The sequence below is a fragment of the Ochotona princeps genome, chromosome 18, assembly GCF_030435755.1.
Source record: "Ochotona princeps isolate mOchPri1 chromosome 18, mOchPri1.hap1, whole genome shotgun sequence".
NCBI classification, from domain to species: domain Eukaryota; kingdom Metazoa; phylum Chordata; class Mammalia; order Lagomorpha; family Ochotonidae; genus Ochotona; species Ochotona princeps.
This window is the reverse complement of record NC_080849.1, coordinates 35,957,609-35,985,355: the sequence shown is the minus strand read 5'-3', so window position 1 is coordinate 35,985,355 and position 27,747 is coordinate 35,957,609. Positions and strand designations below refer to the sequence as shown.

General features: G+C 42.9%; 1 protein-coding gene across 1 annotated transcript in view; it reads left to right on the top strand.

Annotated features, from left to right (window-relative positions):
• Positions 1-285: 285 nt before the first annotated feature.
• Positions 286-27,747, top strand: part of CDH2 (cadherin 2) — a 221,567-nt gene continuing 194,105 nt past the window's right edge. Inside the window, exon 1 of the mRNA XM_004579582.3 lies at positions 286-780. Within this exon, the coding sequence (XP_004579639.2) occupies positions 721-780 (60 nt within the window). The 5' untranslated portion in view covers positions 286-720. The remainder of the gene's footprint in view (positions 781-27,747) is intronic.

Sequence of the window (27,747 nt, the reverse complement as noted above, 5' to 3'; positions counted from 1 at the left end):
CCCCTCGCCTGAGCCGCGCGTGGCCGAGGCCGGAGAAGACTCCCAAGTGGCCGTGTCGGCGGCGGGGAGGCGAGGGGGGACGAGAAAAGAGGAGCCGAGAAGCGGCCCTCAGCTCGACCACCCCCCCAAGCCCACGCAGCGGGACCGCTGGCCTTTGTGGGCGCAGCGCGCACCACCCCGAGCGCCCCCTCAGCCTCGTCGTCGTCGTCGTCGTCGCGCCCCGCGGCCGCCCAGAAGCGAGCCCGGGGGTGAGGGGGGTGGGGGGTGGGAAGCAAACACCACTAGCCCGTAACCTGTCGTTGCGGAGCTCCCGAGGAGCGCCACCCGCTCCGCCTCCACCACCGCATCACACACCGGCCAAGGTCCCCGCCGCTGCATCCCTCGCGGCTTCCGCTGCGCTCCGGGCCAGAGCGGGGCCGCCTGCGCGCGCGCGCACACACACAACACACACAACACACACGCTCGCGCCCTCCCCGGCTCCTGGAGCCCTCGCTCTGTGTTATTACTCCTAGTGCGAGTCCCGCGGACTCCGCGGCCCGCTATTTGTCATCAGCTCGCTCTCCATTGGCGGGGAGAGGAGAGCAGCGGAGAAGGGGGTGGGGAGGGGAGGGGAAGGGAAGGGGCTGGAAACTGCCGGGAGCCGTCTCCTCTCCGCGCCGCTGTTGGTGCTGCTGCTGCCGCCGCCGCCTCCGGCTCCTCGCTCGGCTCCTCTCCGCCTCCATGTGCCGGGTAGCGGGAGCGACGCGGACCCTGCTGCCGCTGCTGGCGGCCTTGCTTCAGGTACATGCGGGTCCCCGCGGGCCGGGCTGCGGGCCGGGTGGGGCGGGCGGCGCCGGGTCCCTTTGTTCCCCGCGCCGCTGCGGGGCCGGGCTGCGCACCCGGGAAGGGAGGTGCCGCACGGCGCGGCCGGGGAGCTGCGCAGGCAGGAGGCTCGGGCCAGCCGGGCTCCCGCTCCTCTCCCGGCGGGGCTGAGAGGACCCATCGCGGGCCCTTTCTGCTTCTCCTTTAGGGACCGGGCGAGCTAGGCGATGGGGCAGGAGGGGGAGGCAGGAGGAACCTCGGGTTTCGCAGTTTGCTCAGCTTTTGGCCCTTCGCGTTGCACTTTGCTCCGATTTTTCTGTTGTTTTGTGGATTTCTGCAGGGATGGGTCTCGAGTTTGCTGTAGGAATTCTCACTCTGGTGTCTTAGTTACGGGACTTGCCTTCACCCCACCCCACCCTGGCACCCGCGCGCCTCCCGGCGCCCAAGGGCTCCACAGTCCTATTGTCTTTACCCAGCCTAGAGTTGTCTCTGTTCTTCTGTTAGCCTCACAATTGTCTGTATGGTCCCACCTGAGAAGAAGGCATTGTTTCCCTACACCTCCCCCCCCACGCCCCAACACCCTTTGCCCCGCGGAGTCTGTCGGCCTGCCGCGGGGCACCCCCAGTCGGTGTCTCCTCAGGCCCCGTAGCCCGCGGGCGGGGAGAAGTTCCGTCACACGAGTATTTATTGCTCTCCATCCGGCTGCCGCTACCCTGTGTAAGTCCCCAGGCCGCGTTCGCCTGGAGCCTCCCGCACTTTTCACATCCTCAGGAGAGCTCCAGCAAGCCTTTTCATCCTAGACGCCTGGAAGCACCTGCTCCGGGCGGGTCGCTGCTTCTCTCACCCCGCCGATTGCCCAACTTTCCTTGCTTGTCCGGAGTGGGATGCCCCCAAGGGCCCTCTCGGCCCACTAGCTGGGTCCCCAGAGGTGACACCGTGCAGCCTGGGCCGCGCGATTTTCCATCTGGGCGGGGGCCAAGGCGAGGTCCCGAGCTGGTCCTCGTCAGTGTTTGAGTCCCGGGAAGGCTGCAGGAGAGGGGCGTGCCCACTCTCGCTGCGGGACAGGGAAAGCCAGCGAGATCCCCCACCTCCCTTCCAGGCGCACCGCTTTGGGGGCAGTGATGGGGGGGAAGGGCAGCCGACTGTAGCCCCGAAAAGTGCGGGCTCGCGCGTCTTGGAAGTGCCCACTGCGCTGGGGTGGGAGGGGGAGGTGAGCACAGATGGTGCGTGTCGGACCCCTCCCTGGTCTTCACGGGTCAAGGCTTGGCGCGCTCCGGCCGCAGGGGCTGGGGGCCTGCGGGCGCCGGGGACGGGACGCGGCTTTCGCCCGCTGCCCCCTAGAGGGGTGTGGGCCGCGGCCGCGCCGAGCCCTGTCCATGGTGCGCCGTGGTGCGGCGCGCCCTGCCTGGCTCGCCGATCCCCGCCCCGGGTGGTGTTCTCCTGTCCGGCTCGCCTAAGCTCTGGCTGGATGCTTGGCAGCCCTTGCGCCTCGTCCCTCTCTCCTTTCTTAGGTTTCTCCTTTTGTTCTTAAGTCTCCTGCTGGGCTGGCTTTCTCTCTCCCCTTCCCCCACTCGCCGGTCCCCCCCCCCCCATCTCTCTCCTGATTCTGGGATTTCAAAACTGTTCGTGGGGACGTGTTCGGCCTCTGCAGTTTTGGGGAGTGGATGGAATTTCTTCTAACTTGGAGGAGGAGACCTGCCAGTCACTTGCTAACAAAAGTACCTCCTGTTATAAAACCGCCCTTTATTCTCCCAGCTCGTACTCCTCATTCTTTTGCCTCTCCTCACTTCATGTATTGTTTCTTCTTTCACAGTGGTTTAATAAAAGAAAGAAAAGGTTAGGCTAAGAGGGAAATGGGGAAAAAGCACCACTTGCAGTTTTTGAAGTTAAAAGGAAGGCAAGGCTTGAGAGTTTGGGGCATCTCATGTTTTCTTTTTCAACAAATATATTTTGAGAATATTTAAAGACAAAATGTTTTTCGGCATTTTTTCGACGATCCCGATTCACATTAAAATCTGAGCGTTAGTTATTCCCACTAACTTTCGGATCTAAATTTAAGTTTTAATTGGATGCCGCATCACGGAGTTGGGGGCAGGGGGGAGATATTTTTTGGTCTTTCCTAAACTGTAGGAAGCCCAGATGTGTTAGGGCGGGGGCAGTCTCATTTCCTGTTCGTCATCTGCCTTGAGGTCAGGTGTGGATTTTGGATGTGGTCTTTCTGGCCTTAGCTTTTAACCCAAGTCGTTTAGAGAAGTGAAATCACGGTGCTCATCTGTCCATTGTTCCTGAGCAGTGTCTCCTGTGTGGATTTTTATAACCCTTCCCGAAAGGGGACGTAACTTTGTCATGCAGGCTAATGCCTGAGTGCCAGTCACACCTTGGTACTGAGTGATGGAAAGGTCATTATGAGTGGAAACCGGGCGGTTTGTGCCTCAGGAGCTGTTTGGTTAAGTGCACCCTGTGGATTGTAGTTTAGATTAGACCACTTGGAGCTAACGGGCTGATTTACACCCTAGGGCAACTAAGCTGGATCTGCAAGGTGAACGTGGTTCCTCTGCAGTCGTCTGCTATTGAAAGTCTGTGTGTTCTCGTTCTCTCTCTCTCTCTCTCTCTCTCTGGCTCTCGCCTGCAGTTCCAATCTGGACCAAGCAGCCACGAGTTTTTAGAAAAGGGAATGTGTTGGTTATTAGTGTCGACACAGGGCAACCTTGCTTTCAGAGCAGTCTAGTTAGGTTGTTCTGCTACCTGCATTTGTGTGATTCTGGTTAACCCCTTAGGATGCTCAGCTTCCTTCTCATTTTAATTTAAGGTATTGATATTGTCCTTTACATTGAAAGTCAGTTGTGAACATTAAAATTCACTCGTTAAGGGATTTCCTGTTTTATCATGATGTTAGAATATTTTCCTTTAATTATACAACTGGCATTCAAAGCATTACTTGAGTTGATCATTAGAAAAAAAATATCAGTTACTTTTACCTCTGACCCTGTAATTAATAGCTTACAAACTTGCTTTTCTGTTTCATATCCTCATTGCATAGCCATTGTTCTAATTTAAGTACCTGTGATTGAATTATGACATGCCAAGGGCAGTACCTTGATGTACCTAGCAATTCTTGTTTCTTATTCTGAGCACATAAGTCCTGGCTGAAAATAGGGATGACAACCGTGGGGGAGGGGAAATATATATATATATATATGCCATATCTGTGTTTCAGTTATTACTTGCCAATTTTATGTGTTAACATTCAAGACATAAAACATATAAAAAAAAGGTTTGCTTTAGAATGTCAAAGTCTTGGATTGAATCATTGTCTTTAGCATAAAACATTGATTCTCAGTATTTATAGGACTTCCCTACGTCACATAACGTAAGTTCTTAGGCAAGTAAGAAGTATTAACTTGGTCGCTGCTCCCCGTTAGTCTCTAGCTGCACTGTGATGTCTTGGTCGTGTGGACATGACTGATTTGTAGTACATTACAAACCTACAAGATGTGATCTGAAAAATAATTTTTTATACATTCCAAAATAATTGATGGACATGTTTTACAAAGATGTTAACATTTGCGCACCTACACATTTAGGCCTCAATTGCAAAAATATACTTGGAGAATATATATATACACACTTTTTTTTTTTTACTTTATACTTGTCAAAATTGACCTATGACCACCTTCTGAAAGTTCAGAATTAAAATTTTAGGAGGGAATTATTTTTACATGGCTTTGTTTTTCATGGATGGAAACTGAAGTCTTCTTGGACATTATTTTGGAGATAGTATCCCGTGTTGAATTGTCCTTAATTTCTTTTTCGCTAAAAATTTTCACTTCTGGAATCTGTTGCTCCTCATTAAGCTTTAGGGTTATTAATTGGGAAATGTCAAGACATGCAGCAGCAGTTAATCTCACTTTGAAATGCTTTTTTTGGAAGTCTTAACTAACTCAAAGCCCTATCCTGATTTCAAGGAGATATTCTTAAGTCAGAAGAGTAAATTTTTAAAGAAAAATCAGAGCTGTTATTTAAGAAGTGCAGTGTTTGTGTATACACTGTACCATTTCGCCCAAGTTAGCATTATTCAAATTTGTTCTTTTGGCTCATGTACAAAAAGTAATCAAGTTTAAGTACTGCTTAGAGTTGGCAGTGAATTTTATCAGCCATTTTAAAATATGATAGATTTGGAATTTGGGTTCTGTCATTTGAATAAGTAGTTCATATCTGCCATCAGTACACCTCCTAGAACTTAAATATTTGCAAGATACGAACTGCAAGTTCTGAATACAATTTGTATCAATAAATCACACAACATTTTTTTCCAGTATGAATTTATTTAAACAATTTTTCCAAACACTGTTTCAGTAATTTGAATATATAGTGGTCTGTGTTGAATTCTTCATGTGTGGGAAGAGGTAAATAATGAGCAATGTGCTAGGAAAGAGGTATAGTTTATTTATGCGTTAGTAAGAGCTGTATCTTCCGCATGTATATAGTAATAGGTGTAAAGTTAGGATGGGACTGTTTAAAACACAGGAATTTGAAGGTTATGATATATATGTATATATATATATATACACATATATATCAGATTTTGGAAATTTAAGTTGTATCCAAACTATTTTCAGTTCTTGCTGTTCATTCTTAAGTAGTAGTGCGTTTGATTGCCTGAGCTTCCCTCTGTAAGTTGTAACACCCAAGCCCTGTGTTGTGTGTGCATACACACACATGCACTCTATATGTTGAGGACAGCTATCTGTATGTGTCCCCTACAACCTTCAGTACAGGTTGATGTGAAGTGCCAGTTCCTGGTTGATTGGTTTCTTTCTATGTGGCATGAAAAGTGGGAACGTAACAACTTGTTCTGTGCCAGTGAGTTGCCCTTGTCCACTGTCTAGGACAGAGTAGTGTCAAAGCCAGGAATTTGGGGATTTAGATATGGTCTACTGCTTTTAACTCTCTCATGACCTCACTTTGCTTAGGAGTGAAGATGGTTGAATCAGTTGATCTCAAAGCTTTTTCTATGTGATTTGGGGGATTGCTTGAAAATATCCTCAATATTTCTCCCTTTTCAACAGTTTTGAATCACTTTTTTCAACTTAAAATATAAGAAATTTCAGGTAGTCCATGTTTGAGGGGGATATGGGTGTGTTTATTACTAAGAGCTGTTCAGCTATAATTTGTTGAAAGGCATCCGTACTTTCTATATGCTTGACTTTAAAGTCAAGTTTTGTTCGTTGGCTGTTACTTTTATTAGCAGAAGTAAGCTATTGTGAGGTGAGGAAGGGTAGGCTTAAAGTGTGCTGTTACTGAAAGTAAAAATTGCTTTATTTTGTGACCTCATTTTTTTTTTTTAAAGAAAATAGTCTGTAAGAATCACTGAATTGCGTGATATGGGTCAGCATTGAAAATAGTGCTTTGTCCTAGAAAACATCCACACACACACAAAGATGTTCGTTGGAGCATTGTTTATTCTTGCAGATGATTGGATTAGTTTGTGTTTGGAAGTCCATCAGAAGTGCTTGATATTCAGAACCCCTACTGGATGGAAAAAAAATTGAGTTCTACTTTCAGTTCAAGAATATTATTCAACTGCCCATGTTTTAAAAATAGTTATGCAACAAGCTACAAAGGAAAGCTACAGAGAAGGGCAGGTGAAATCTGTGGGACTTCAGACTGTGGATTGAGGATCAGTTGGACAAAGACTGCAAATAGTAGATGCAGCTGAGGAATAGGATCAAGAAGAGATGAAGATAACCTGAGATAGCACTGGAATATTCTAAAGTTAAATTTGGGACAACCAAAGCTAGACAGGCTGAGCCAGAATTAGGTCCAAAGGACCACATTGTGTTGTTATCTTGTGAATGATAAATCTTACTAGTTGGTTAAACAGTTGTGAAATTACTTGCCTTCTCTTCACTGATTGAATATTTTTTTTTTTTGTCTGTTCTGATTGGAAATGTTGTCTAAAGTGAGCCTTATTAAGATCTGGGACTTAGGCTACAGAAAAAAACATTTAATATCAGAATAAAATGTCCTGGTCTACTGACTGCTTTGATTAAATGAACAATGTAATTTTGTTTTTTGCAAGTAGCACTGAGAAAATTAGTTGTATAGCGCTTTTAAAACATTTTCAGCCACTTAAAAGAAGGCAGTATTATAAATGCAAGAAGTCCTAAGAAGCGCATGGAAAACATGTACTGTTAAAAAGAACTATGCATAAACTTCAAAACTGCACCAAAATAAACCTTTAATTCCATTTTTTCATGAACATTAAATTCCTCTCCTGGCACACCACATCATAGTAAATTGGAGAGATGCTTGACATATGATCTCTCCTTAGGACTTTTTATTCCCCTTAAGAAAGGCCTATTAAATAAATAAATGAGTAAAAGGGGTATGATAGTATACTTTTTTTTTTACTGCTTACACATTGTGATTTAAGGTTGGTTTTTGTTTGAATTTTTAAAAAGTGACTTACCTACAGAATTAGAACATATAACAAGATATACCCATTATGATACATTATTTAATGTTTCGGTGGATTCAATAAGTACTCACCAACGAAAAACAGCTAAGAGGTGTGCAGAAGTTGGAATATTTGTTATTCTGCACATTACTGGAACTACTAATATAACATGTTTTCTTCCAAGTCAGGTTTGAGTTTGTTCGACTTTGTTCTGTTGGATTGTTAGACTTTCATATTCCTGTTTACGGTAAGCATTGTCTTTCAGGAACTGTTCTCACGTTTTCTGTTTTAACAGACATTCCACAATGTGTTTCATATGTAGTAATTGTCATTCGGTATGTAGGAATATGTAACGTGGCGAAGCATGTTAAAAAGAGAAAAGTCATTGCTCTGGGTGTTTGCTGCTCCCTCGAAATCTGTTTTCACACTGGTGTCTCTGCTAGTGGTTAACAGAACCCGCCACCACCCCCCCCTCATGAGTAGGTGTTTTTTTAATTTCAAGGAGAGAAATCATTTTGTATTTTCAGGTCATTATTTCGGTTTGTGTATCCTGTAGATGTGTGGGTTTATTCCCGTTCCAGAGTGGATGAAGCTGGGGCTTGGGCATCGTGTGAGAACCCGGAATAGAGCCGTCTGTGTCATGGCTGAGCGTGGCTTGACGCGAAGCACGTGGTTTTCTGTGTGCTAGGCTGCAGCTCTCCAGTGGACCACACAGAGCAAGGTTAGCAGCTGAGATGCTCTAGTTACTCTTGGTCTTCAATTTTTGCTTAATTTTGTCAGATGAAGCTCAGAGAAGTGTCATGATTAGTTAGGTTTTTCTGTCATTGTTCTGTATGTTACTCTTGGAGAGAGAAGAAAACACTTCGGGAGGTGATTCATAGTCTGCTTTTTAAATTTCTTTAACGGACAATAATTGCTGAGGTGCTCAGAAATATTTGTGTGCGTTTGGATTCTGGAACTTGAGAAACTTGATAAGTATATCTCAGGCTAAGGACTAGGCCTGGTTTTCTTTCTTTCCTCTTTTTTTTTTTAAGTTGTATATTTTTCACATTCTTGACTGTGAAAATAAATGCAAGAGATTCTAGGACCAATTTTTGAAGTGTTTTCATGTTTAATGGCATATTTTCCATGCTTGGCTAGTACAAGTTATTTCCCCCCACAGATGAAGTTATTTGACTTCTCTTAAATCTGTCTGTCCACTTCTCCAGGACACTGAACGTGTGCTTTGGAGTATTTTGTGGAGCTCCGACTGCAGACATGGCTTTGTTTGCCCCTGAGATTGCCTTCAACTGTTTTATTTGTAACTTGACCTATTGTTGGTGGGTGGATACACTTCACTTGACTGTAATCTTGCACAAAATATCTGTTAGCTGATTGGAAAGCTATTAAAGAAAACCTGTAATAAACTGCTAAAAAATCATTAATTTTATTAAGTTTAAAGGGGATTTAATACACTTGCCTGTTTAACATAAATCTTTAGTGAACCAAAGACTGTGACCACATTTTTTTTTTTTTTTTTTTTGCTTTTGTTGTCTTAAAAGCAGAAGTTCAAAGTCTGAAGTTCATTCTTCATGGTTTTCTGGTCCAGTAAGTAAAATAAAGCGTTTTTTTCTTGCAGCCAGAATATTGGCTTTTTGCAGCTCCTCTGGCATCTACCTTTTACAGAATAATTAGTTTCCAGTATCTTGCTTCAGATCATCCAAAATGCAGAAAACAAAAAACATACATCCATCCACTTTATGGATATGTCGCGTGCATACAGGAAATTTCACATCTGAGGGAACAGGCTGCTGAATGTTCCTAAACCAAGCATGATGTTTGATCAGCAGTGCACCGGCACACTGCGTGCCACAGCCCAGGAGTACCCCGACCCAGTTTCAACCATCTGCAATGCTAATTGTTTAGTTGGTTTTTCACAACGTACCCTCTGTTTTGTTTATTGTACTTTATGAAGTCACTTTCCTTTTGTGCCTGGCATCTCCCAGGTAAGCCGTAAAATCTTCCCTGTATTTGTGTCATACATATTTGTTATGTCACAAATTGGGAAAGACTGGTAGATACTATGGAACGGGGAAATCTCTGTGGCTATCAAGCCATATCATGGAAAATTTAAAAAGAAAGGAATGCCTGGGAAGTTAATAAAGTTGAAAAATGATTTTAGCAAAAAGCAAAGATTGTTTCGTTGTAACTAAAGGGTCCTTGAGTGTTTATGGGGTCAAGGCACTCAACACTTGTTGAGGACTTTCCTAGTGTTTTTCTGTTGTCCTGTTCATTGGCAGTCCGGCTTCAGCTGACAGACAGAGGCGTCTGAAATTCTGTAATTTACTGACTCTTGTGCCACTTCTCTAACCAAAAGCAGGTTGGAGGCGAAGAACTCTGTTTGACCTCAAGTTTTCCTACAGTAGATTAGAGTGTTAACGGATCCTAATGTTTTCAGCAATGTTTCTTAATTCTTTCTCTGAGCTTCCCAGTGACCCACTTTTCAGGAAGGCTTTATCCAGTATTTACTTTGGTTTTAATTTCAGAAAGCTTTCATCAAGGGCTGTATAATATCGCAAATTTGTAACTTGCTGGCTTTTCAGCGTTTATTTGGGTACAGTTGACCCTATTGTATAGCCTTTTCAACACCTGAGAGTTTACCATGAAGGATATAGAGTGCTCATACATTAGAAAGACCTGTCAAAAGATTTTTTTCTCTGCTTATATTGATTATTTGGCAAGTTCAGATTGTAGGTGGAAGATTATGCCTAATGATGAAAACCAAGGGCTGCAGCTCAGCAGGAAATCGCCCACCAAGGAATTGTCTGTTTCAGGACCAACTCTGATTTATTTGTGTTTTTACATATGTCATCTTTATTTTATTGTATTTAAATAGATGGTGCTGTTTGTGTGGTCTGCAAAGGTAGAATTGATATATACCTTCCATTTTATTTGCTCTTGCCACAACATTGTTTTTCTTCCATAAAAGTAATTGTTTACACATAGTGATTGTGTTTTGAGCATTAAATTTTACTTGCCCTTCTGTCTTCTTGTTTGACACATAACTGAGAACATTTGGGGAGAATATTATAACCACTTAATTTAATTTATGAATCGATTCAGAGTTCAGTGCCTTGTAAATAGAAGTGAGTTAAATTGGTGACATGGTGTATGACCTTTCCCTTTCCCATCTGGACAGGAACTGTTCTAAAAGGAAGTACAGGTAGATTTACATGTAGGTAGTAATGAATTATGCAGATTGCATGATAACTTCACATGTCAACATGGAAGGTTAGTTTTGCAACATAGATTGCCTTTTCAGTTTTGATCCTGCTTGTAGAAATAGCTAAGATGTCGGTTCCTTATTTTCCTGGGCTTTCACTGTCTTTAATGAAAATACATGGATCCATATCTATAATGTGTATCAGGAATCTTACCACCTTGAGACAGGTATAAATTGAGGCCTGTCATTCTGCATAAACAGCTGTCTCAAACCTCTTGTATATCAGATTTTGCTCAAGTGTTCATATTATCACATTTTTTTTAAAGATTTATTCATTTTATTACAGCCAGATATACAGAGAGGAGGAGAGACAGAGAGGAAGATCTTCCATCCGATAATTCACTCCCCAAGTGAGCCGCAACGGACCAGTACGTGCCAATTCGATGCCGGGACCAGGAACCTCTTCCGGGTCTCCCACGCGGGTGCAGGGTCCCAATGCATTGGGCCGTCCTCAACTGCTTTTCCAGGCCACAAGCAGGGAGCTGGATGGGAAGTGGAGCTGCCGGGATTGGAACCGGCGCCCATATGGGATTCCGGGGCTTTCAAGGGGAGGACTTTAGCCGCTAGGCCACACCTCCGGGCCCTATTATCACATTTTATTTAAAATTTTTACTTACCTGAAATTTATTTTTGTATATGGTGTGAGGTAAGGAGTCTTGTTCTGTTTTTTCTCCTTCAGATATAACTTATGTGCATGGAGTAACACATTAATCAAGTACAAATTTCTGTTTTTTCTGAACTGAACATATAATAAGTGTGGTACTTCCTTCAATCTTCAGTTTCTTTTATCTGAGTTACAGCAGCTTACCAGTCTGGAGATGCAGGAAGGCAGCATGGAGAGTTATTGGGACCTTAGAGCACAACAGTTGGGGTTAGAGTCCTGGCTCTAACATCTGCTTGTTAAGTGGAACTTGGAAATATGTTGTATGTGGTTTTTAGCTCTCAATATGCCATCTGTGAAATGGGAATATTAAATGGCATCTATCATAGGGGTTGTTATGAAGAGTTAAAGTGGATTTGTATATATATTATGTATCTGTTTATATTTGTATGTGTAATATACATGTATATAAACATAATCTTGTTCTTTATGTGTTTTGGGGTAAGATTCTAAATTTATCAAGATTTGGCGGACAACGTATTACCCTGTGTCACATAGTCAAGGGTGTGTAATTCATAATAAGTTTGAGATTTGAATGCACACAAGGTAGTATGTTTTGCATTTTAGTTGGGTAACTTGTAGCCCTCCATGGATTGCCTCCTTCTGGGTTCATTAGACAACTGTTAGTAATCTGGAAGTCTTGGGAGGACTTACATTTTAAGTCTTTGACAGTCCTCCCTAAATCCCAACAAATGTTATTTAGGCTGACAACATCTTTAGCATTAGAGAAAAATAATAATGTACGCTATTTTATTGTACTGGTGATTTGTGGTGGAAGTAACGGGCAATCAGAAGATGTTCTGGTGTGTGTCTCTTGCTTCAGTGCTTTAGTTGTTCAGTTTCTGGATAGGGATGTGAACGTTGTGTGTGTGTGTGTGTGTGTGTGTACACATATGTGCGCGCACACATGTGCTGAGGCCGGCTTTGAAATGGAGTTACTCAGTCCCCTGCTAACTTTTCACATGATACTGAGGACCCAGAAGAGGAGAGAGTTGAAGATATTATATCATACTGGTTGATGACAACATGGTATTTGCAAAAACAAACTGAATAGAGGCTGATGATTTATTGAGAATTAGATGCAGGAAATTTTGCTTTTAGCTTACTATTATTCTTTCCTAATAATAGCTTATAATTTTTGAATAATTACTATGTGTCAGGCATTGTTCTAAGTACCTTGCATATATTAACTCATTTGTTCTCAAAAGCATACACTGTTTTACTTAGGAGAACACCAAACCATGGATAGGTCAACTGATGTGTCCAAACTTATTAGGTATAGTGATGAAGCTGGAATTCATATACAAGCAGCCTGTGTTAGAGGCTATTCTTAGATTTCATACAGATTTCAACTCAGGTTAGAAAAATAAGTAGATTGATACCCCTATTTTCTGGTGTATGTATGATGATCACGTTTTTAAAAAGCCATTTTCAATAAAAGCATGCTACGTGTACATCAGTGTATAAAACATATGTATATACTTTAAAGACTTATAAAATAAGTTTAACAGCCAGCCAGATGAAGAAGTAGAATATCTCCAGTACCGTGGAAATGCCCAGGGTACTGCTTCTATTCCCAAACTGCTATCCTGGTTATCCTATTTATTTATCCATTGCTTTGCTTTGTTTTGTAGCCTCAACATTTATGTATATATTTGTTAAGTACACACACACACACACACACACACGGAGATTTGTGATTTCTCTGTGCATCATGCAGAAAAGTATGATACATTCAGCATGTGTGTAGATACCATAAATGTGTCTGTTATTTGCCTTTATATCTCTAAGATTAATTCAGTTGAATTGTGAGCTGGAATTGGTTCATGCGCACTGCCGTGGAGCACTGTATGCTATGAACATGGCAAAACTCATCTGATGTGTTGTGGATTTGGAGTGGTTTCAGACTTTCACTCTGATCAGCATCACTTTACGTGCCTTGTGGACTAAGTGTCAGACATTCTCTGGGGCCTTTTCCCAAATTTTAAATATGTATGTGAATCACCAGGAAGCCTGTTGAAATGTATAGTTCTGACTCTGTCTCCTGAACTTCTGAGTAAATAAAACCTAAGAACTTCCATGCCTGGGAATCTCCCAGGTGATAGGATGCTGTTTCTCTCTGGGGTATGGAGCATGTGGTAGAATGGATGGGTGCTAATCTGAATATTCATGGTCACTAGCCAATGCAAGAGTGTTTCCCATAGTAGTCTACCAGCACTGGGTACCTATTTTCTTATCCATAATTTAATTTTATTTTTAATTTTTTAAAGATTTATTTATTTTTATTGGAAAGGCGGATATAAAGAGGAGGAGAGATAGAGAGGAAGATCTTCCGTCTGATGGTTCACTCTCCAAGTGACCGCAATAGCTGGAGCTGAGCCAATCCGAAGCCAGGAGCCAGAAGCTGTTCCAGGTACAGGGTCCCAAGGGTTTGGGCTGTCCTCAACTGCTTTCGTAGGCCACAAGCAGGGAGCTAGATGGAAAACGGGGCCGCTGGGAATAGAACCAGCAACCATATGGGATCCCGGCGTGTGCAAGGCGAGGACTTTAATCCCTGCGCTATTGCGCCGGGCCCTACCTATAATTTTATGATACTACTCTAATTAGGCATCCAGGGTTTTACAATGTGGTCGGACTTCAAAGTATCTCTTTTTGGATTACATTTGAATGGTCATAGTTGTGAATGAGTTTGAGAATGTCTTCCAATGTGTGTTGGCCTTTCCTTCTTTGAAGTGTCTGTGCAAACCCCAAGCTATTGCATCAAGCCAGTAAGTTGACTGTAACTCACTCTTGGTGGTTGCTGCCTGTTTCCTTTGCCTGTCATATCCCTGCAGGGTTGTGTGAGGTTGCATTTCCAAGGATTGAGAACCTTTCTGAAAAATGACTGATGTGATCACATCTAGCATTTATTTGGTGTTTACCATGTCACAAGTCAAGTGTTTTGATTGCATTTTCTCAAGCAATCTTCATATCAGTCCACTCTAGGAGGTAGACATTCATGCCAGGATCTGTTTTATCAGTGTTTGAATGTGGCCTTGCTTGAACTGTGCGGTTTGACTAGTAACTCCCTGTTAGCTCTGCTGGTTCCTTGGAAGTCTGTAAAAGCATGGACTTAGTGGGAGTAGGATAAATGTGTTCTAGACCTTGAAGGGTTTCAGCCTGAGGGAGAATTTGCCTTTGGAATCAATACTCAAAGGATGACAGAGTGTTCAGGCAGAAAACTCTGGCTTTAGGATTGGAAAGTTCTAACAGATTGACTCAGGATAAGCTGGCATGGAATCTGGTGATTTTTCTCAGTGCTCACAGAGCTCCTTGGTGTTGGCTTGAAGAAATTGTCTCATTGTGGTTGGTGGTTCTTTCTATGAATAGCCCTGTTTCTCCAGATCTTACACCTGCTTCAGCCAGACCTGTACTAACCCAGTAATACAGGAATATCTGTAGTTTTCTGCTCCCAGCACTTGGATCCTCAAAATACTTAAAGGTCCTCTTGATTGTTTACTCTTAGATATTCAACACTGAGCCATTTCAGTAGGCTTGGAGATCTGATGGTGGTTAGTGACACTGTTTGACCTTCGTTCCTCCCATTCTTTCAGCTTTTGCTTTGGAATGTTACTGAGACAATGACTTATAGATAATTTTGTTGTCCCTGAGTGGACCTAAAAGACTAGTGCTTTCTATGCATCTCAGTGCTGTGAAAATAAGAATCAGCAGTTAAAGACCAAAGTAATCCTTCATTACTGATAAAGACAAAGTTGGATGATGTGACTTAGATGTATCACATCAGAGAACTAGTTGCTCCTTCGTCTGTCTGACAGTGCTGGGTTCAGGACTGACCTCCGGCTGGGAGACAGCATATTAACAGTGCTGATCCTGGCTGGCTTAACCTGGCTTTGGGTAGAAGAAAAGCACTGAAGAGGGAACTGGCCTCTAAGCCCACTTGTTCATCAGACTTACCAGAAGAGTTAACAGAGATATGTTTAACAAGAATTCCACTGTCATAGTCTCCAAATTTTAGATTAACCATCAGCTTTGTCTCTCCAACCAGTCTGTGCTCAACCAGAGAAGTGCTTAGCCCGTCAGAGGTAGATACATATATGTTGGACCACCTTGCTGCCAGCATCATGATGTGTCCATCGATAGCTTGATGCTTTAAACCTAATGGGGCATGTAAGATGAACACAGCAATAGCCAAACAGCTTGTAGATTTAGCAAGTGAAGTCCACCCCTTGGAAGAGTTATTTCAGGAAAATTAGTTTTCCAGAGCTTGTCCTTAGTGTTGCGGAGACCATCATACAGAGTGGGGCTGGCTGAGTGAAGGACTGGGAGGGTAAGGCCTGAGTTCAAAGCTTTTGAACCTGCTGGCTGAGAAAGAAAGGCACTCTCAAAGGCAGAAGCCATCAGACATTTTCAAACCTTGTATTTTGGTGACAGTATCTCAGATGCCAACTTTCTGCTAGGAAGCCCAGTCTGCAGGGTAGATCCCACTCCAGATGGTGAATGCAAAGTGCTAAACTTAATATACCACTGGGAGCCTCTCCCAGTTGAGTTTTGCTTGGTAACCAGCACTTTCAGAACTCATGTTTCTTTGATCTCCTTACAAGGGATGGCCTGGTGTTGTCATTGCATGGTCGTGTGCTGGTGGACACCCTGCCTTAGGAGTGAATGTTTACAGTCTTGTGCCCCAGTGGCTTGCTGTAGCATCACTTTTGTGCAAGAATTCTACTTCAAGGGAATATTTCTTTTTCCTTTGTTTTTGTTTAAAAAAAAAAAAAGAAAAAGCTTTGGAGAGTTTGGTAGAAGTTGACCTTTGAGCTAGTGACCTTGGAGCGTGACCTCTGAGCCATAAAGATCCAAGCTATGCCGTGACCAGAGTAGAATTAGAAGCAGCCAATCCTTTGTAGCTCTCATAGACTTGTCAGTAATGATTTAAAGTGAGATCCTAGCAAAGACTCTTGAACTTGTCACTTAATAATTGCAAATGTTCTACTAACTAATCTTTGGGCAGTAGTGGTTGAAATAATCCTATTTTTCTGTTCCACAGCAGCCTCTGCTCATTTAAGGTGAGACCCACAGATACCTCTGGAAGCTCTGAATTGTCTCAGAGCCTTGCCAGAGCCAGGTGGCAGCAGCCTTTCACCAGAAGTGTTTACCATTTGTCTAAGGTCACTGTGCATCCTCCCTGTCTTCTAAGACCTCTGACCTGTGACCTTTCCTTAGGCTGCTGTCACTCTGGGCTGTGTAACTCCAAACAGCCACTTCCCTACAGAATAAATTCCACTAAGTTTTGGTTGTGCATCAAGATCAAAATGTCCCCTATAGTGTAGGAATTAAAGCCTCTTGACTTTAAAAGTCACCTTCCTAACCAAGTCAGAAATGTGCATGAACAAAGTGAAATGCTTGTTTGCACCTGCCGGATCTCCCTTTCCTCTCTTGATTGTTTCGTCTTTAACATTAGAATTCTTTTTTGTTTCTCAGGTTTTCTAGATAGCTTGCCAAAGGTCAGTCTTCTGGAAGGTCCAGTATGTAGGGCTTCTCTTCCTTGCCTGAATTCTGAACAGGTGACGTGGACGGGAGAGGGGAATGTCACCATGATTCTAGTGGGTCCTGGGATTGAAGATGTGTTCTTTATCTGTGGAATAGGCCCCATTGCTAAATCTGATTCCCAGAATTCCACAAATGTCCTCTCCTCCCCTCCTAAGGGCTGCCAGGGATCTGCCAACTCCCAGAGCGGAAAATGAGATCACCACATTTATTTTCTGTGGGCCTGTGACTCAAGTGGGAGGAAGAGGGGACAGGTTGGGCACCAGCTGCCCTATTTTTTTCAGATGCAACCTTCGGGTAAGTTCAGTCCATCTCTCACTTCTCTAGAGCAGCAGTTCGAAAATGTTTGAGTGTCAGAACTCTTACACTCGGAAAAGAAAATATTGAATACTCCAGGGTGCTTTCCTAATGTGAGTAACAGTAGTAAATGTTGGCCATGAGGAAATTAAGAGAATTGTTTGTTATGTATTTTCCATTTAAAATCGATTGCATGTACAATAATAATAATGTTAATAATCAATATATAAGATAAGTAATTGTAATTTATTATACAAATAATAATAGTTTCTGTTTTTTTGAAACAGAAACAAAAGACAGTGAGCAGAGAACTGTCGTGCTTTTACACTTTTGTCTTTCATATCCAGCTTAATAAAGAAAGCTAGTTTCTCATATATGCATCTGTATTTTCTCTGATAAAATACCACATTGCACTTAGGTCCTGTAAATTTCCACTTCTTATTTGTGAAGGAATGAGAATGAAAAAGTCAAATAATGTATTATGAAAGTAGTTTTGTCTTTAGGGTTGCCTAATTGACCTTGGGGATCATTCCTAGACCTTGAGACCCGCTGTTCAGCATGTGACTGACTGTTAGATTGGCAAGATTTGGAACTGTTAGAGTTAGCAGACTTCCATCAACACCTGGACAGAAGTGAAAGCAGAGAATAAACACTCCCTCTCTACAGATTGCCTGGTGAACCCATCCGGGTGCCAGCTTTGGACCCTGTGTTGTCACCAGAACTGGCTATGATCTCTGGGCAGTCTCTTAGTGAACATGCACGCTTTCTAGGTTTTTCCTTTGATTACTTGTTCTATTAGAATAGTACTGGCCACAGTTTTGAACTCCAGTGGTGTTGACAGTACCTTCCTTTCACCACAGTACATTTTGGAAGCTGTACCACAAATGTTGTTTTCTCACAAGAATAATGTTATTATGGTGATGTGTTTATCTTATCAAGGACTTGGAATTAGGTAAAACAGCACTATGACCAGCTATTCAAATTAGATCAGAGCTACAGGGCTGTAAACAGATGCAGCCGTTTTTAATACGGAAACCACACCCCAGGTTTTATGAAGCAAATCTATTTGTAAACAGATACAAAAGACCCAGAGTCTAGAAAATATACAGAGATTATTACAATCTGTGGTTTAGTCATCCATCAATCTCCATGGCATCCGTGATAGGAATTTACCATCATGTACTCTTTCAGAAGGGTGTAGATGGAGAAGTGAATCATCAATTCAGATGTCTTGAAAAACAAGATGTTTAAGAAAGTTTAAGAAAATTTGCTTTCCATTTTTTCCCCCATGTGAACAGAAGCATTGAAATTTATCGCCATGTATCATCACATGCAAGCAACAATCACATTTTAGGGAAAAAAAAATTTTAAAGCAGCAGGCAGAATTTTCACTTGGTCTCAATTTATATTGAACAGTTTCCAGCCTTCAGTTAGTTACATGTTGTGTTTCAAAGATCATGCATAAATACTGCTGGGTTTTTTGGTGATTGAGCAATAGTTAAAGATTATCACCAAAGCCATTTGCTGCTAGTTTGCACACCCTTCCCTAAACTTACTAGGAAAAAATTCTTTGGACTTTTCTTCTCAGTTGGAATTCTTGCCCAAAGAAGGGCACTGTAAACAGGATCTACCTCTTGGTGTTGTTTTAAGGCATTATTTAGGATATTATGCACAGAAAACATCCTGACACACTTCCTGAACATGGTAATCACGTGACAGGTATTGACCATTACTGGTGCTTAGTGTATTTGGTTGAATGAATTTCCAAGTCAGTTACAAATGCAGTCTAATGCCAAGTACTGTATAATTTAATGGCATTTTGAGTTTATGTATAAGTATATTGCGGTCTATAGTGAGTTTAATGAGTTGATGAGGCAGAATCAATTTAAGTCAGGATTGACCCTCTCTCCTGGAATTGCCTTAAGCACTTCTAGAACTTTTAATGGAAGTTAAATCATGCAGCTGGCTGAGCCACTGTTCAATGATGCTGTACTTTGATCAGCCAACTCAATTCATTGGTATATTGTTGCCCCCCCCCCCAAGATTTTAATAAGTACACATGGTGGTGAGCTCCTGTTTTGAGATTCCACTAAAAGAATTCTGGAGGTCCAACAAGTTTCCTACTTCCGCTTAGTAGACATCCATCAACATGGGTGTCAATGGACATACGTTTGTATGTTGTCATAAGCTTTGATAGGTTCAGTTTCTGGGAGGATTCTAACTCACATTTTGAATACTGGACTCAGTCTTTTGTCCACAAGTTATACTGTGGTGTTGTCTTATGGCTGAGCAGAACTGTGAGGTTGCTGTGTTACTTTCAGTACAATTATGTGCCTATTCTGTTTGTCTTCGCTTGATCGAAATAAATGAGAATCAAAAGATAAAAGACAGAAATACTTAAAAGACACATCCTAAAAATACAGTTGAGTGAAAGGGGGCAAATGTGTGGGCTCAATAAGGTATCTTTTTCACCTAAGCTGGTCCGGAGCATGTCTTAGAGATAACAGTGTTAAGGAAGCCATACTGAATGCCGTGTGCTCACTCTGTAATGGTACATGACAAAACAGAAATATTGAAGTCATCCGGGGTTAAACCTCTGTGACACTGCAATGTGTTTCCAGGGATGTGCAGTTCAGCTTGTCATCCATGACATTACTGACACAGAACATCTTTAGAGTGGCAGTCCTCTTGAATCATCTTAACATAGCCTCCAAGATCATGCGTGGAATCCTGAAAAATGTAGAGAATCTGGCAAATGTAATTGGTTTAAGTTGTACTAAAAAGTAAAACAAAAAGAATAGTCATGCAGAATTTGTCTTGAACATTTTTACTATTCTATTACTATGTATTCAACTAACCGCTTTTTAACAGTTTCTTCACTAATTGTCTTTCTTCTCCTACACTATTTGGAAAAACAAACCACATAATGAAAATACGATTGTGCTCTCTCTTGTCTACAACCGCTCCGTGTTCCTTAACCCACAAACCACGTACTATGAACGTCTTTCAGAGATGACTTTTTTTCTTGAGTTCTTTGCAGTGTCCACACTACAGGACATTTATTCAAAAAACCTTTCTCGGGGGGTGGTCTGGCTGTTAAGACACACTCATTCCACACTGAAGCACCTGGATTCAGTTCGCTGCTCTGAAATGCAGACTTGTGGTGCATCAGATGGTAACTCAAGTGACTGAGTCCTGCCACCTTTGCGGACACATGGACTGAGATCCCAGCTCCTGCCTTGGCTCAGTCCCCTCTCTTGCGGGCATCTGCGGAGTGAACCAGAGTGGCGAGGGGGAGCTATCTTACTTATCTCTCTGTCTCTCTCCCATCATCCTTCCCTTTCTCCCTCCTTCTCTTCCTTCCCCTCACTCTCATTGGAATATGTAAAATTGATAAAGAAAATTTTCTCAGGTACTCACAACACAGAAAGATAAAAATTTTCACAATGAACCAGCCTCAAAATAATAATCCCTTGTCTGATGGTCAAGCAGGCATTGTTTTACAAGCACTGTATTCTCTTTACATGTGGCTGTGACAAAACAGAAGGAGCTGAGGCACAGAGGAGGGTGGATAGCGTGTTGGGGTCACATTGCCATTTGGGGATGGATGCTGGGTTTCAACCCTAGTAGGTTTGCCGTAGAGACTTTAGTTTTAACCACTACACACCTGGATGCCTTATTTCCATCGAGAATAGGGGAAGCAAAGATATTGAGAGGTTGTTTTAGCCCTGTTGACTTTATTTGATAATCTACTGTACAACAATATAATGATAATAGATTATCTGATAGGGAAAAGGGGAGATATAGAGGCCTTGGCCCAGGGAGAGGGGGGAGATGTCCAATTGAGTAAGAGTTTACGATAAACATGATAGACCAGATTTTGCCACCAGTCTGGGTTTGAACTGCTTGCAGATTTGAACTTTTTAGCTAATAATTGGATAGCATTTTAATCAGGAAGAAGTGGAGAGGTGAGCTGAGGAGTCAAACCATCGTGACTCCACATGATGACATATGTAAGAGCTTGGATTTAGGAGTGACTTGGAGGAAATTGGAGAATATCCAGTAACCAAACATGACAGTATAAAAACCATCATTATAGAAGGAAATGGAGAGAGTTGTGGACTCATGGCTTTAACGCTCACTGTATTGAGACTATGGAAAAATTTCAGCAAGAAGAAAAATGACATTGCTGCAAGTTCAGAACTGGAACAGAGAGACTAATACGAACAGGAAGGAGGACTCCTCAACTCCTATTACACTTCTGTCCTTTGTAGACAAGGAGGTCGATCTTGAGCCTGGGAAGAGTAGAGCAAATACTTGTAAGAGGAAATTGAAACTCAAGATAGGTGATCTGATTGTGTAAGAGCATGGAGCGGATCTAAATGAGTTCAGATCCTCTGAACAGCATGAATTTCACCCTGATGAACTGAGAGAACTTGCTGACTGGTTGTAATCTTTGAAGAACTGGAGAAGAGAGTTATGCACTAGTACATTATTGGGGAAGCAGCAGTGTCTCTTATGAAAGGCAAATAAAGACTAAAAAAGGTATAGTTATCAACCAAAAGAAAACACAGCATGATATAGTTAAGTACAGAAAAATAGTTGTTTCCAAATTGCTTTATTGTTTTTTCTAAGCTATGAGAGTTGAAGGGGACAGCCTAGGGCAGGCTGCGGTGTGACAGTGGAATTTGAGAACATTTCTGGAGGTGGAGAAATGGGTTGAGCTGTAGCCATCAAATGCAGCATAGGCTCCCATTAAAAGTACAGATTTGCCCATCATGGCTCTGGAGAATTTTGTTGTAGTGACTCTTGGGTTGGAACTGGGTTGCACTGGAACTGGTTTTTTTTTTTTTTAAGATTTTATTATTATTGGAAAGCCAGATATACAGAGAGGAGGAGAGACAGAGAGGAAGATCTTCCATCCGATGTTTCACTCCCCAAGTGAGCCGCAACGGACCAGTACGCGCCAATCCGATACCGGGACCAGGAACCTCTTCCGGGTCTCCCACGCGGGTGCAGGGTCCCAAAGCTTTGGGCCATCCTCGACTGCTTTCCCAGGCGACAAGCAGGGAGCTGGATGGGAAGTGGAGCTGCCGGGATTAGAATCAGCGCCCATATGGGATTCCGGGCGCGTTCAAGGCGAGGACTTTAGCCGCTAGGCCATGCCACCGGGCCCCAATAACATATTCTTGATACATACATTGGGACTCAAATTCATTGAGACTGGAATTGGAGGCTTTTGGGTACATATCTGCCCAATAAAAGCCCAGCAGCAGCAGCAAAAACGCTGGCTAAGGACTCCATGGTTTGCACTTGTATGGTAGAAAAGATCAGAGTTGTTTTGGGACATGACAAGCTCAACATCAATCAACAGGGGCTTTGTTCAGCTGCACCTTATGCCTGGGATGCCCTTTCCCGTTTCCTCCTCTTTCTCTCAGCAAATTTTTAATCATCTTTAAAGTCAAAACCTAAATGTCACTTCTGCTACGGAGTCCTCTGACATCCACAGGCAGATTCCTCAGCCCCTTCTTTCTGCTGCTTTAGCACTTTGTTTCTGGGATGTTTGTGATTATTCTTAGTAGCGTGTGACACCCCTGTTCACAGTCACCCAGCTGGAAACAGGGGAGGACATCATTTCCTCCTCTCTCCTTCCCACTGTGAGTTCCTGCCCTCCCTCAGCCCTATTGATTTTAATTGTCTGCATATTGATCAAATCTGCCCCTTCTTAGCTCCTGCAGCTTCTCCCCTGATTCTAGTTTGTGTTCTGATTCCACTTGCAGGTGTAATTTGCCCCCATGCCCCACTACCTTCTTCCCATTAACCAGTTAGATAACTCTCTAGCAAATACACCTCACCTGTGCTCCCGTGGCCTTTCCCCAGCCTTCAAGATAATCCCAGGCCCAAACTACCTATGATGGAACCCTGTCCAACTCTGCAGCTCAACTCTTCACTTCCTGCCTTGCTTCTTGGACTCCGGCGTCACAAAACTCATTGTCATTCCTGAGGCACTGTGCTGTTTGTTGCTGCCTTGTTTTAGCTCAAGCAGAGGCTGCTTAGGATGGCTTTCCTGCCATCTTCAGTGCCTGGAGGGCTCTGCTTGGAAAGCCCCCAGACTCCCTGCCCTGGACTTTCTTCCTGTGTATCTCTGCCTCCCACAGTAAGCCTGGAGCTGCCTAAGGCAGGAGCTACATGGTGTTTTCCCTTTGTCTAGCAGTGAATAGGCACTCAGCACTTGGTTCTTGAAAGAAATGCGATTATTCTTCTTGTTTGCAAAGACTTCAAGGGGTTAGAATGTTGCCTCTTCCCCCTCCTGGATGGGAGGGCTCAGATATTTCCTTGCTGTTCTGTGAAAAAATGCATTTCCTCATTTGTAAAAATAGGGATAACCATGCTTGTTTTCTGTGGGCTCTTGTGCGAATTAAGTGGCATAGCAATGCTGTGCAAAACTTATGCGATTCCTGGAATCTTCTCAGTACAGATCTGCTGCCTGCTGGACGGTCAATAGGATGGTCATACCTTTAAATGTATAGGTGCTTTAAAATGAATTATCAACAGGCACATATTTGGTACAGTGGTTAAGTTGCCGCTTGGGGATGGCTATCTCCCGTGTCATATTGTCTGATCTAAGTTCTGGCTTCTCTACTTACAATGCAACCTCCTGGTAATGTGCACGCTGGGAGGCAGCAGGCAATGACTCAGGTGTGGGTCCCTGCCACTCCTGCAGAAATCCTGGATGGATTTCCAACTCGAGATTTCTTTCTGATCCAGACCTGGTAGTTGGGAGTTCCGGGAGTGAGCCAGTGGATGGAAGATCTCTCTGTGTGTTTCCTTATCTCTTTCTCTTTCAAAGAGAAAGAAAGAGAGTTCAGTCAAAGTTAATATATGAGAATAATACTGTTCTTGACCTGTGACAATAAAATTCTAGGTGTCTATACATAAAGTGATATGAGAATGAACTTTGCCAGTCTTACTTTTTTTTATTATAATGGTAGAGCTGAGTGCTTTCAGAAAAGATGCCCAAAATACTTACTCTGTGGCCCTTTACGGAAAAATCTTGGTAACCCCTATCAACAAGAATTTACATGTTTTTTCACAGCCTCCTCCTTTGCTAAGAACCTTGGGAGGCCGGAGTTCCTCTTTCTCTTATTCAGACTTCTAGAGTTTCATCCTGGCCTGAACGAGTTAGGATAAGCCACAGGTGCTTGGTTTTGGGATTGTTTTGGGGAGGAGTTCCAGCAAGAATCTGATGAACCCTTAGGTGATAATGAACCTTTGCTGGTGAGGAATGTTAGATGACAGTTGGACATAGCTTTTTTGTGGACTGCTACAGGATTTCTTAACCTTTCCTCTGCCGACATTTGCCACAGAGTACTTCTTTGCAGTGTATTCTGTCCTGTGATTGGTTGGTATCATGTCTAGTTAGCAACACTCATGGACCTTGCCCACTAGAAGCCAGTAGCACTTCCGTGTCCATGGTGGGACAGCCCAAAATGTGTCCAGAAAGTGCACATGGCTCCTGATTGACAACCACTGTTGCAAATGTTTGTGCTTTAGTGGGGGTTAGAGTACTGAGTTCTCGGTGTCCACAAAGCTACAGCTGTCAAAGCCTTGGGACTGGAAGTTGGCTTCCCTGGATGCACCAGCTCTGTGGCTTTCTGCACCCTCATATCTAGCACCAGACTTGGATTTGTAGTGATGCTGGGAGAATTAAATGAAATTAATTTATTAGCACAGGGCTCAGCATGAAGGAAGCCTGCATCATTGTCTTCAGTTTAAAGATTATACTGATTTGTTGCTTCCTGTTCATTTTTTCAGTATGATAATTTTGTTATTTTGGATTAAAAGGGGGAAAATTAGTCATCAATTAGTATGAGAAATATGTATGTTAGTAGTTTCTGTTTTTAAGGGAACACAATTTAGATTAATAACTGTATTATTAATAATAGCTATCATTTTGTGGGTCTATTTTTTGTCCTGGGAAAAAGGAATTTAGACAATTTTGCTGCTGTTGAACGTGAATAAAGTGATCTGAAACTGATGCATTATCTCCTGGGGTGTTATTAGTAGCCAGTGTTTGTTAGAGATGTACTTCATAAATATAAATACAGTTTCCACAGTGTTCATAGCCAGCCTGAGCAGCTAGAGTGCCCGTTCACAGCACAGAAGGTTAAGTCAGGGTGTAGGCAGCATGTTGAGGACAGAAGGATCTCTTCTGAAATATGCTGGAAACTGCGTATTAGAAGTGAACAGTCACCGTTTCCGATGGCACTGATGCAGCCTTGAAATACCACACTTGTAGCCTCATACCAGATGCCTGTTGCTAATTCCCTGACCCTTAGGGCAGATCCACTGGGCAGCAGACCACTAGTACTGGAATTGAAGAAAAGCTTCCTGTTTTCCTCTGTTCTTTAGAGTTTAAAGGAGCTTTGCTTTAAAACTGCAAGCTGACCGAAGCTCAATGTCCAGGTGGAAGTGTGACTGCTCTGGTGCTGTGCGCTTCTGTTGTTTGCTGCTGGCCGTCACCCTGTTGAACTCTGCTCTGGCCTGGTGAACTCTGCCCTGCCTCCCTGGGCCAATGTCAGCTGCAGCCTGGACTCTGTTAGAGGCCTGGACCAGAGCAGAAGAGGCAGACCCCAACCTGGGCAGTGGGACAGGGTTTATAACACATTTGGCTCTTTCATATGGCAGACTGGGGAGCTGGCTTTATTTGTTTTGTTTAGTGAAAGGCAGAAACTTTCTCATCCTGAATGCCTGCTCTGTGCCAGGTCAGTCTAAGTGCCCAGGTATTTACTGGTGTTAAGTATCACAGTAGCACACAGATTCCCAACTTTAACAGGTGTTAGAAGCTTGCTTCTTCTCCATTTGCTCCTAGTATTTGATCTTTTATTATGAAATATATGGAGCAAGAAAGAAAAAGATAGGGGGCATGATGAAATTGGTACCCGTATGCCTTTGCAATCTCACATTTTGACTTGTTTGCTAAAGATTTTTTTTAAAGAAGTGAATTATTACAGAAAAATTGAAGTCACCATCATTATACATCCTGAGACATTTCTTGTTTACGCCTCCTCTAGGGTGATCACTACTTTAAATTTAGTATTTTTCAGACCAGGTACATTTTTCTACTTTTACTGTGTTTGTGTCCATCTTTTGAGTTTACCTTTCATACAATTTGAACCATCAGTCAAGATTTTGGTTTTGTTTTTGTTTGTTGTACAGTTCATTCTGCTCTGTGCTTTAGTCTGACCTTAGATTGTTACCAAACAGGTATTTGAATTTACTAAAAATAGTACTCATCTCTAGATTGATTTATGATTGAATTTCACTATCTTCCCTTTAGCTTAACTGTTTTGTTTTGTTTGGGCTTTGTTTTTGAGACATAGCAATGGATAGCTATAATTCCACTTCCTTCATTATAATCTTGTTGAGTATTGCTTTGTTTTTTTTAGCTGTGTGAAAATCTGACAGTTTTGTTATTGATGGACGTTGCAGTGATGTGTTCCTGTTGTTACAGTCATGTTTCAGTGAACATCCTGCCCGTGTACATTGGAAACTGTCCCTGAGAATAAGCTTACAAGGTGTGGTAGCCCAACTGCTAACATCCTCGCCTTGCACATGCCGGGATTCCCTACGATCGCTGGTCCCAGCACCTGGCTTCCCATCCAGCTCCCTGCTCATGGCCTGGGAAAACAGTCATCGAGGATGACCCAAAGGCTTGGTACCCTGCACCCATGTGAGAGACCCAGAAGGGTCTCTAGACTGCTGGTTTTAGATTGGCTCAGCTCCAGCTATTGTGGCCAATCAGCGGACAGATCTTGCTCTCTGTCTCTCCTCCTCTCTGTATATCTGACTTTTCCATAAAAATAAATCTTAAAAAAAAAAAGCGTAGGCTACAAGGGTACTTCCTAGAGAAGTGGAATGAAATAAACATTTACTTCATTGCAAACAAATAGAAAAACATGCATTTTTTTAAATAACATGGACTTGCATGAGCTCTTTGAAGGGCGCTTGTATATATATATTTGTTTGCCAGAATTACCCAATTATAACCTAGCGTGATGGTATTAGCTTCCACTCACACCTGTATAAGAGGATTGGTTCCTCTGCATTCTTGCCTCCACAGGCTTTTCTTGCGCAAGACTGAAACCCTTTACCACTTTGATGGGTCTCAGTCTCTCACTATTGTGTCAAGTCATTTTTGAGATTACATTCTGTGATAATTAAGTTTAAGTTTAAGTTTTGTTCTCTATTTTCTCCACTTTGAAAGCACAAGTTTGGGTATTAGTCAAGATTGAGCGGGGGCATTAGTATTGTAGTTTCTCAGGTGTAATCAAACAGGTGGTCCTTGAATGAGGAAGTTGTGTTGCTGAAGACTTCTGGGTTTCCTGACTTTCTGGGGTGTCTCCTGCTCCTTCTCCATCCCTGATTCTCCTCTAGGTTTTAACTGATTATAATGCTGTCCCTGTGGCTACTGAAATTCCTCCCTAGGGAGGCCTTAGGCCTCTCCTCCTCTTCCTGTATTTGGATCCCCATCAGTGTATGGCGGAACCTGACGTCATTGGTGTACGTCCTCCAGGAACTCTGGGCTAATCATCTTGTGACTGTGACAGTAGGGCTGGAAGAAGCAGTGAAAGTAAAGGGACTGCCGCGCTGGCTGTGGCTGAGCTTGAAGCTCGCTGGATCCTTGGCTGTGCATGTGATGCTGCAGTCAAGGCCCAGAGACAG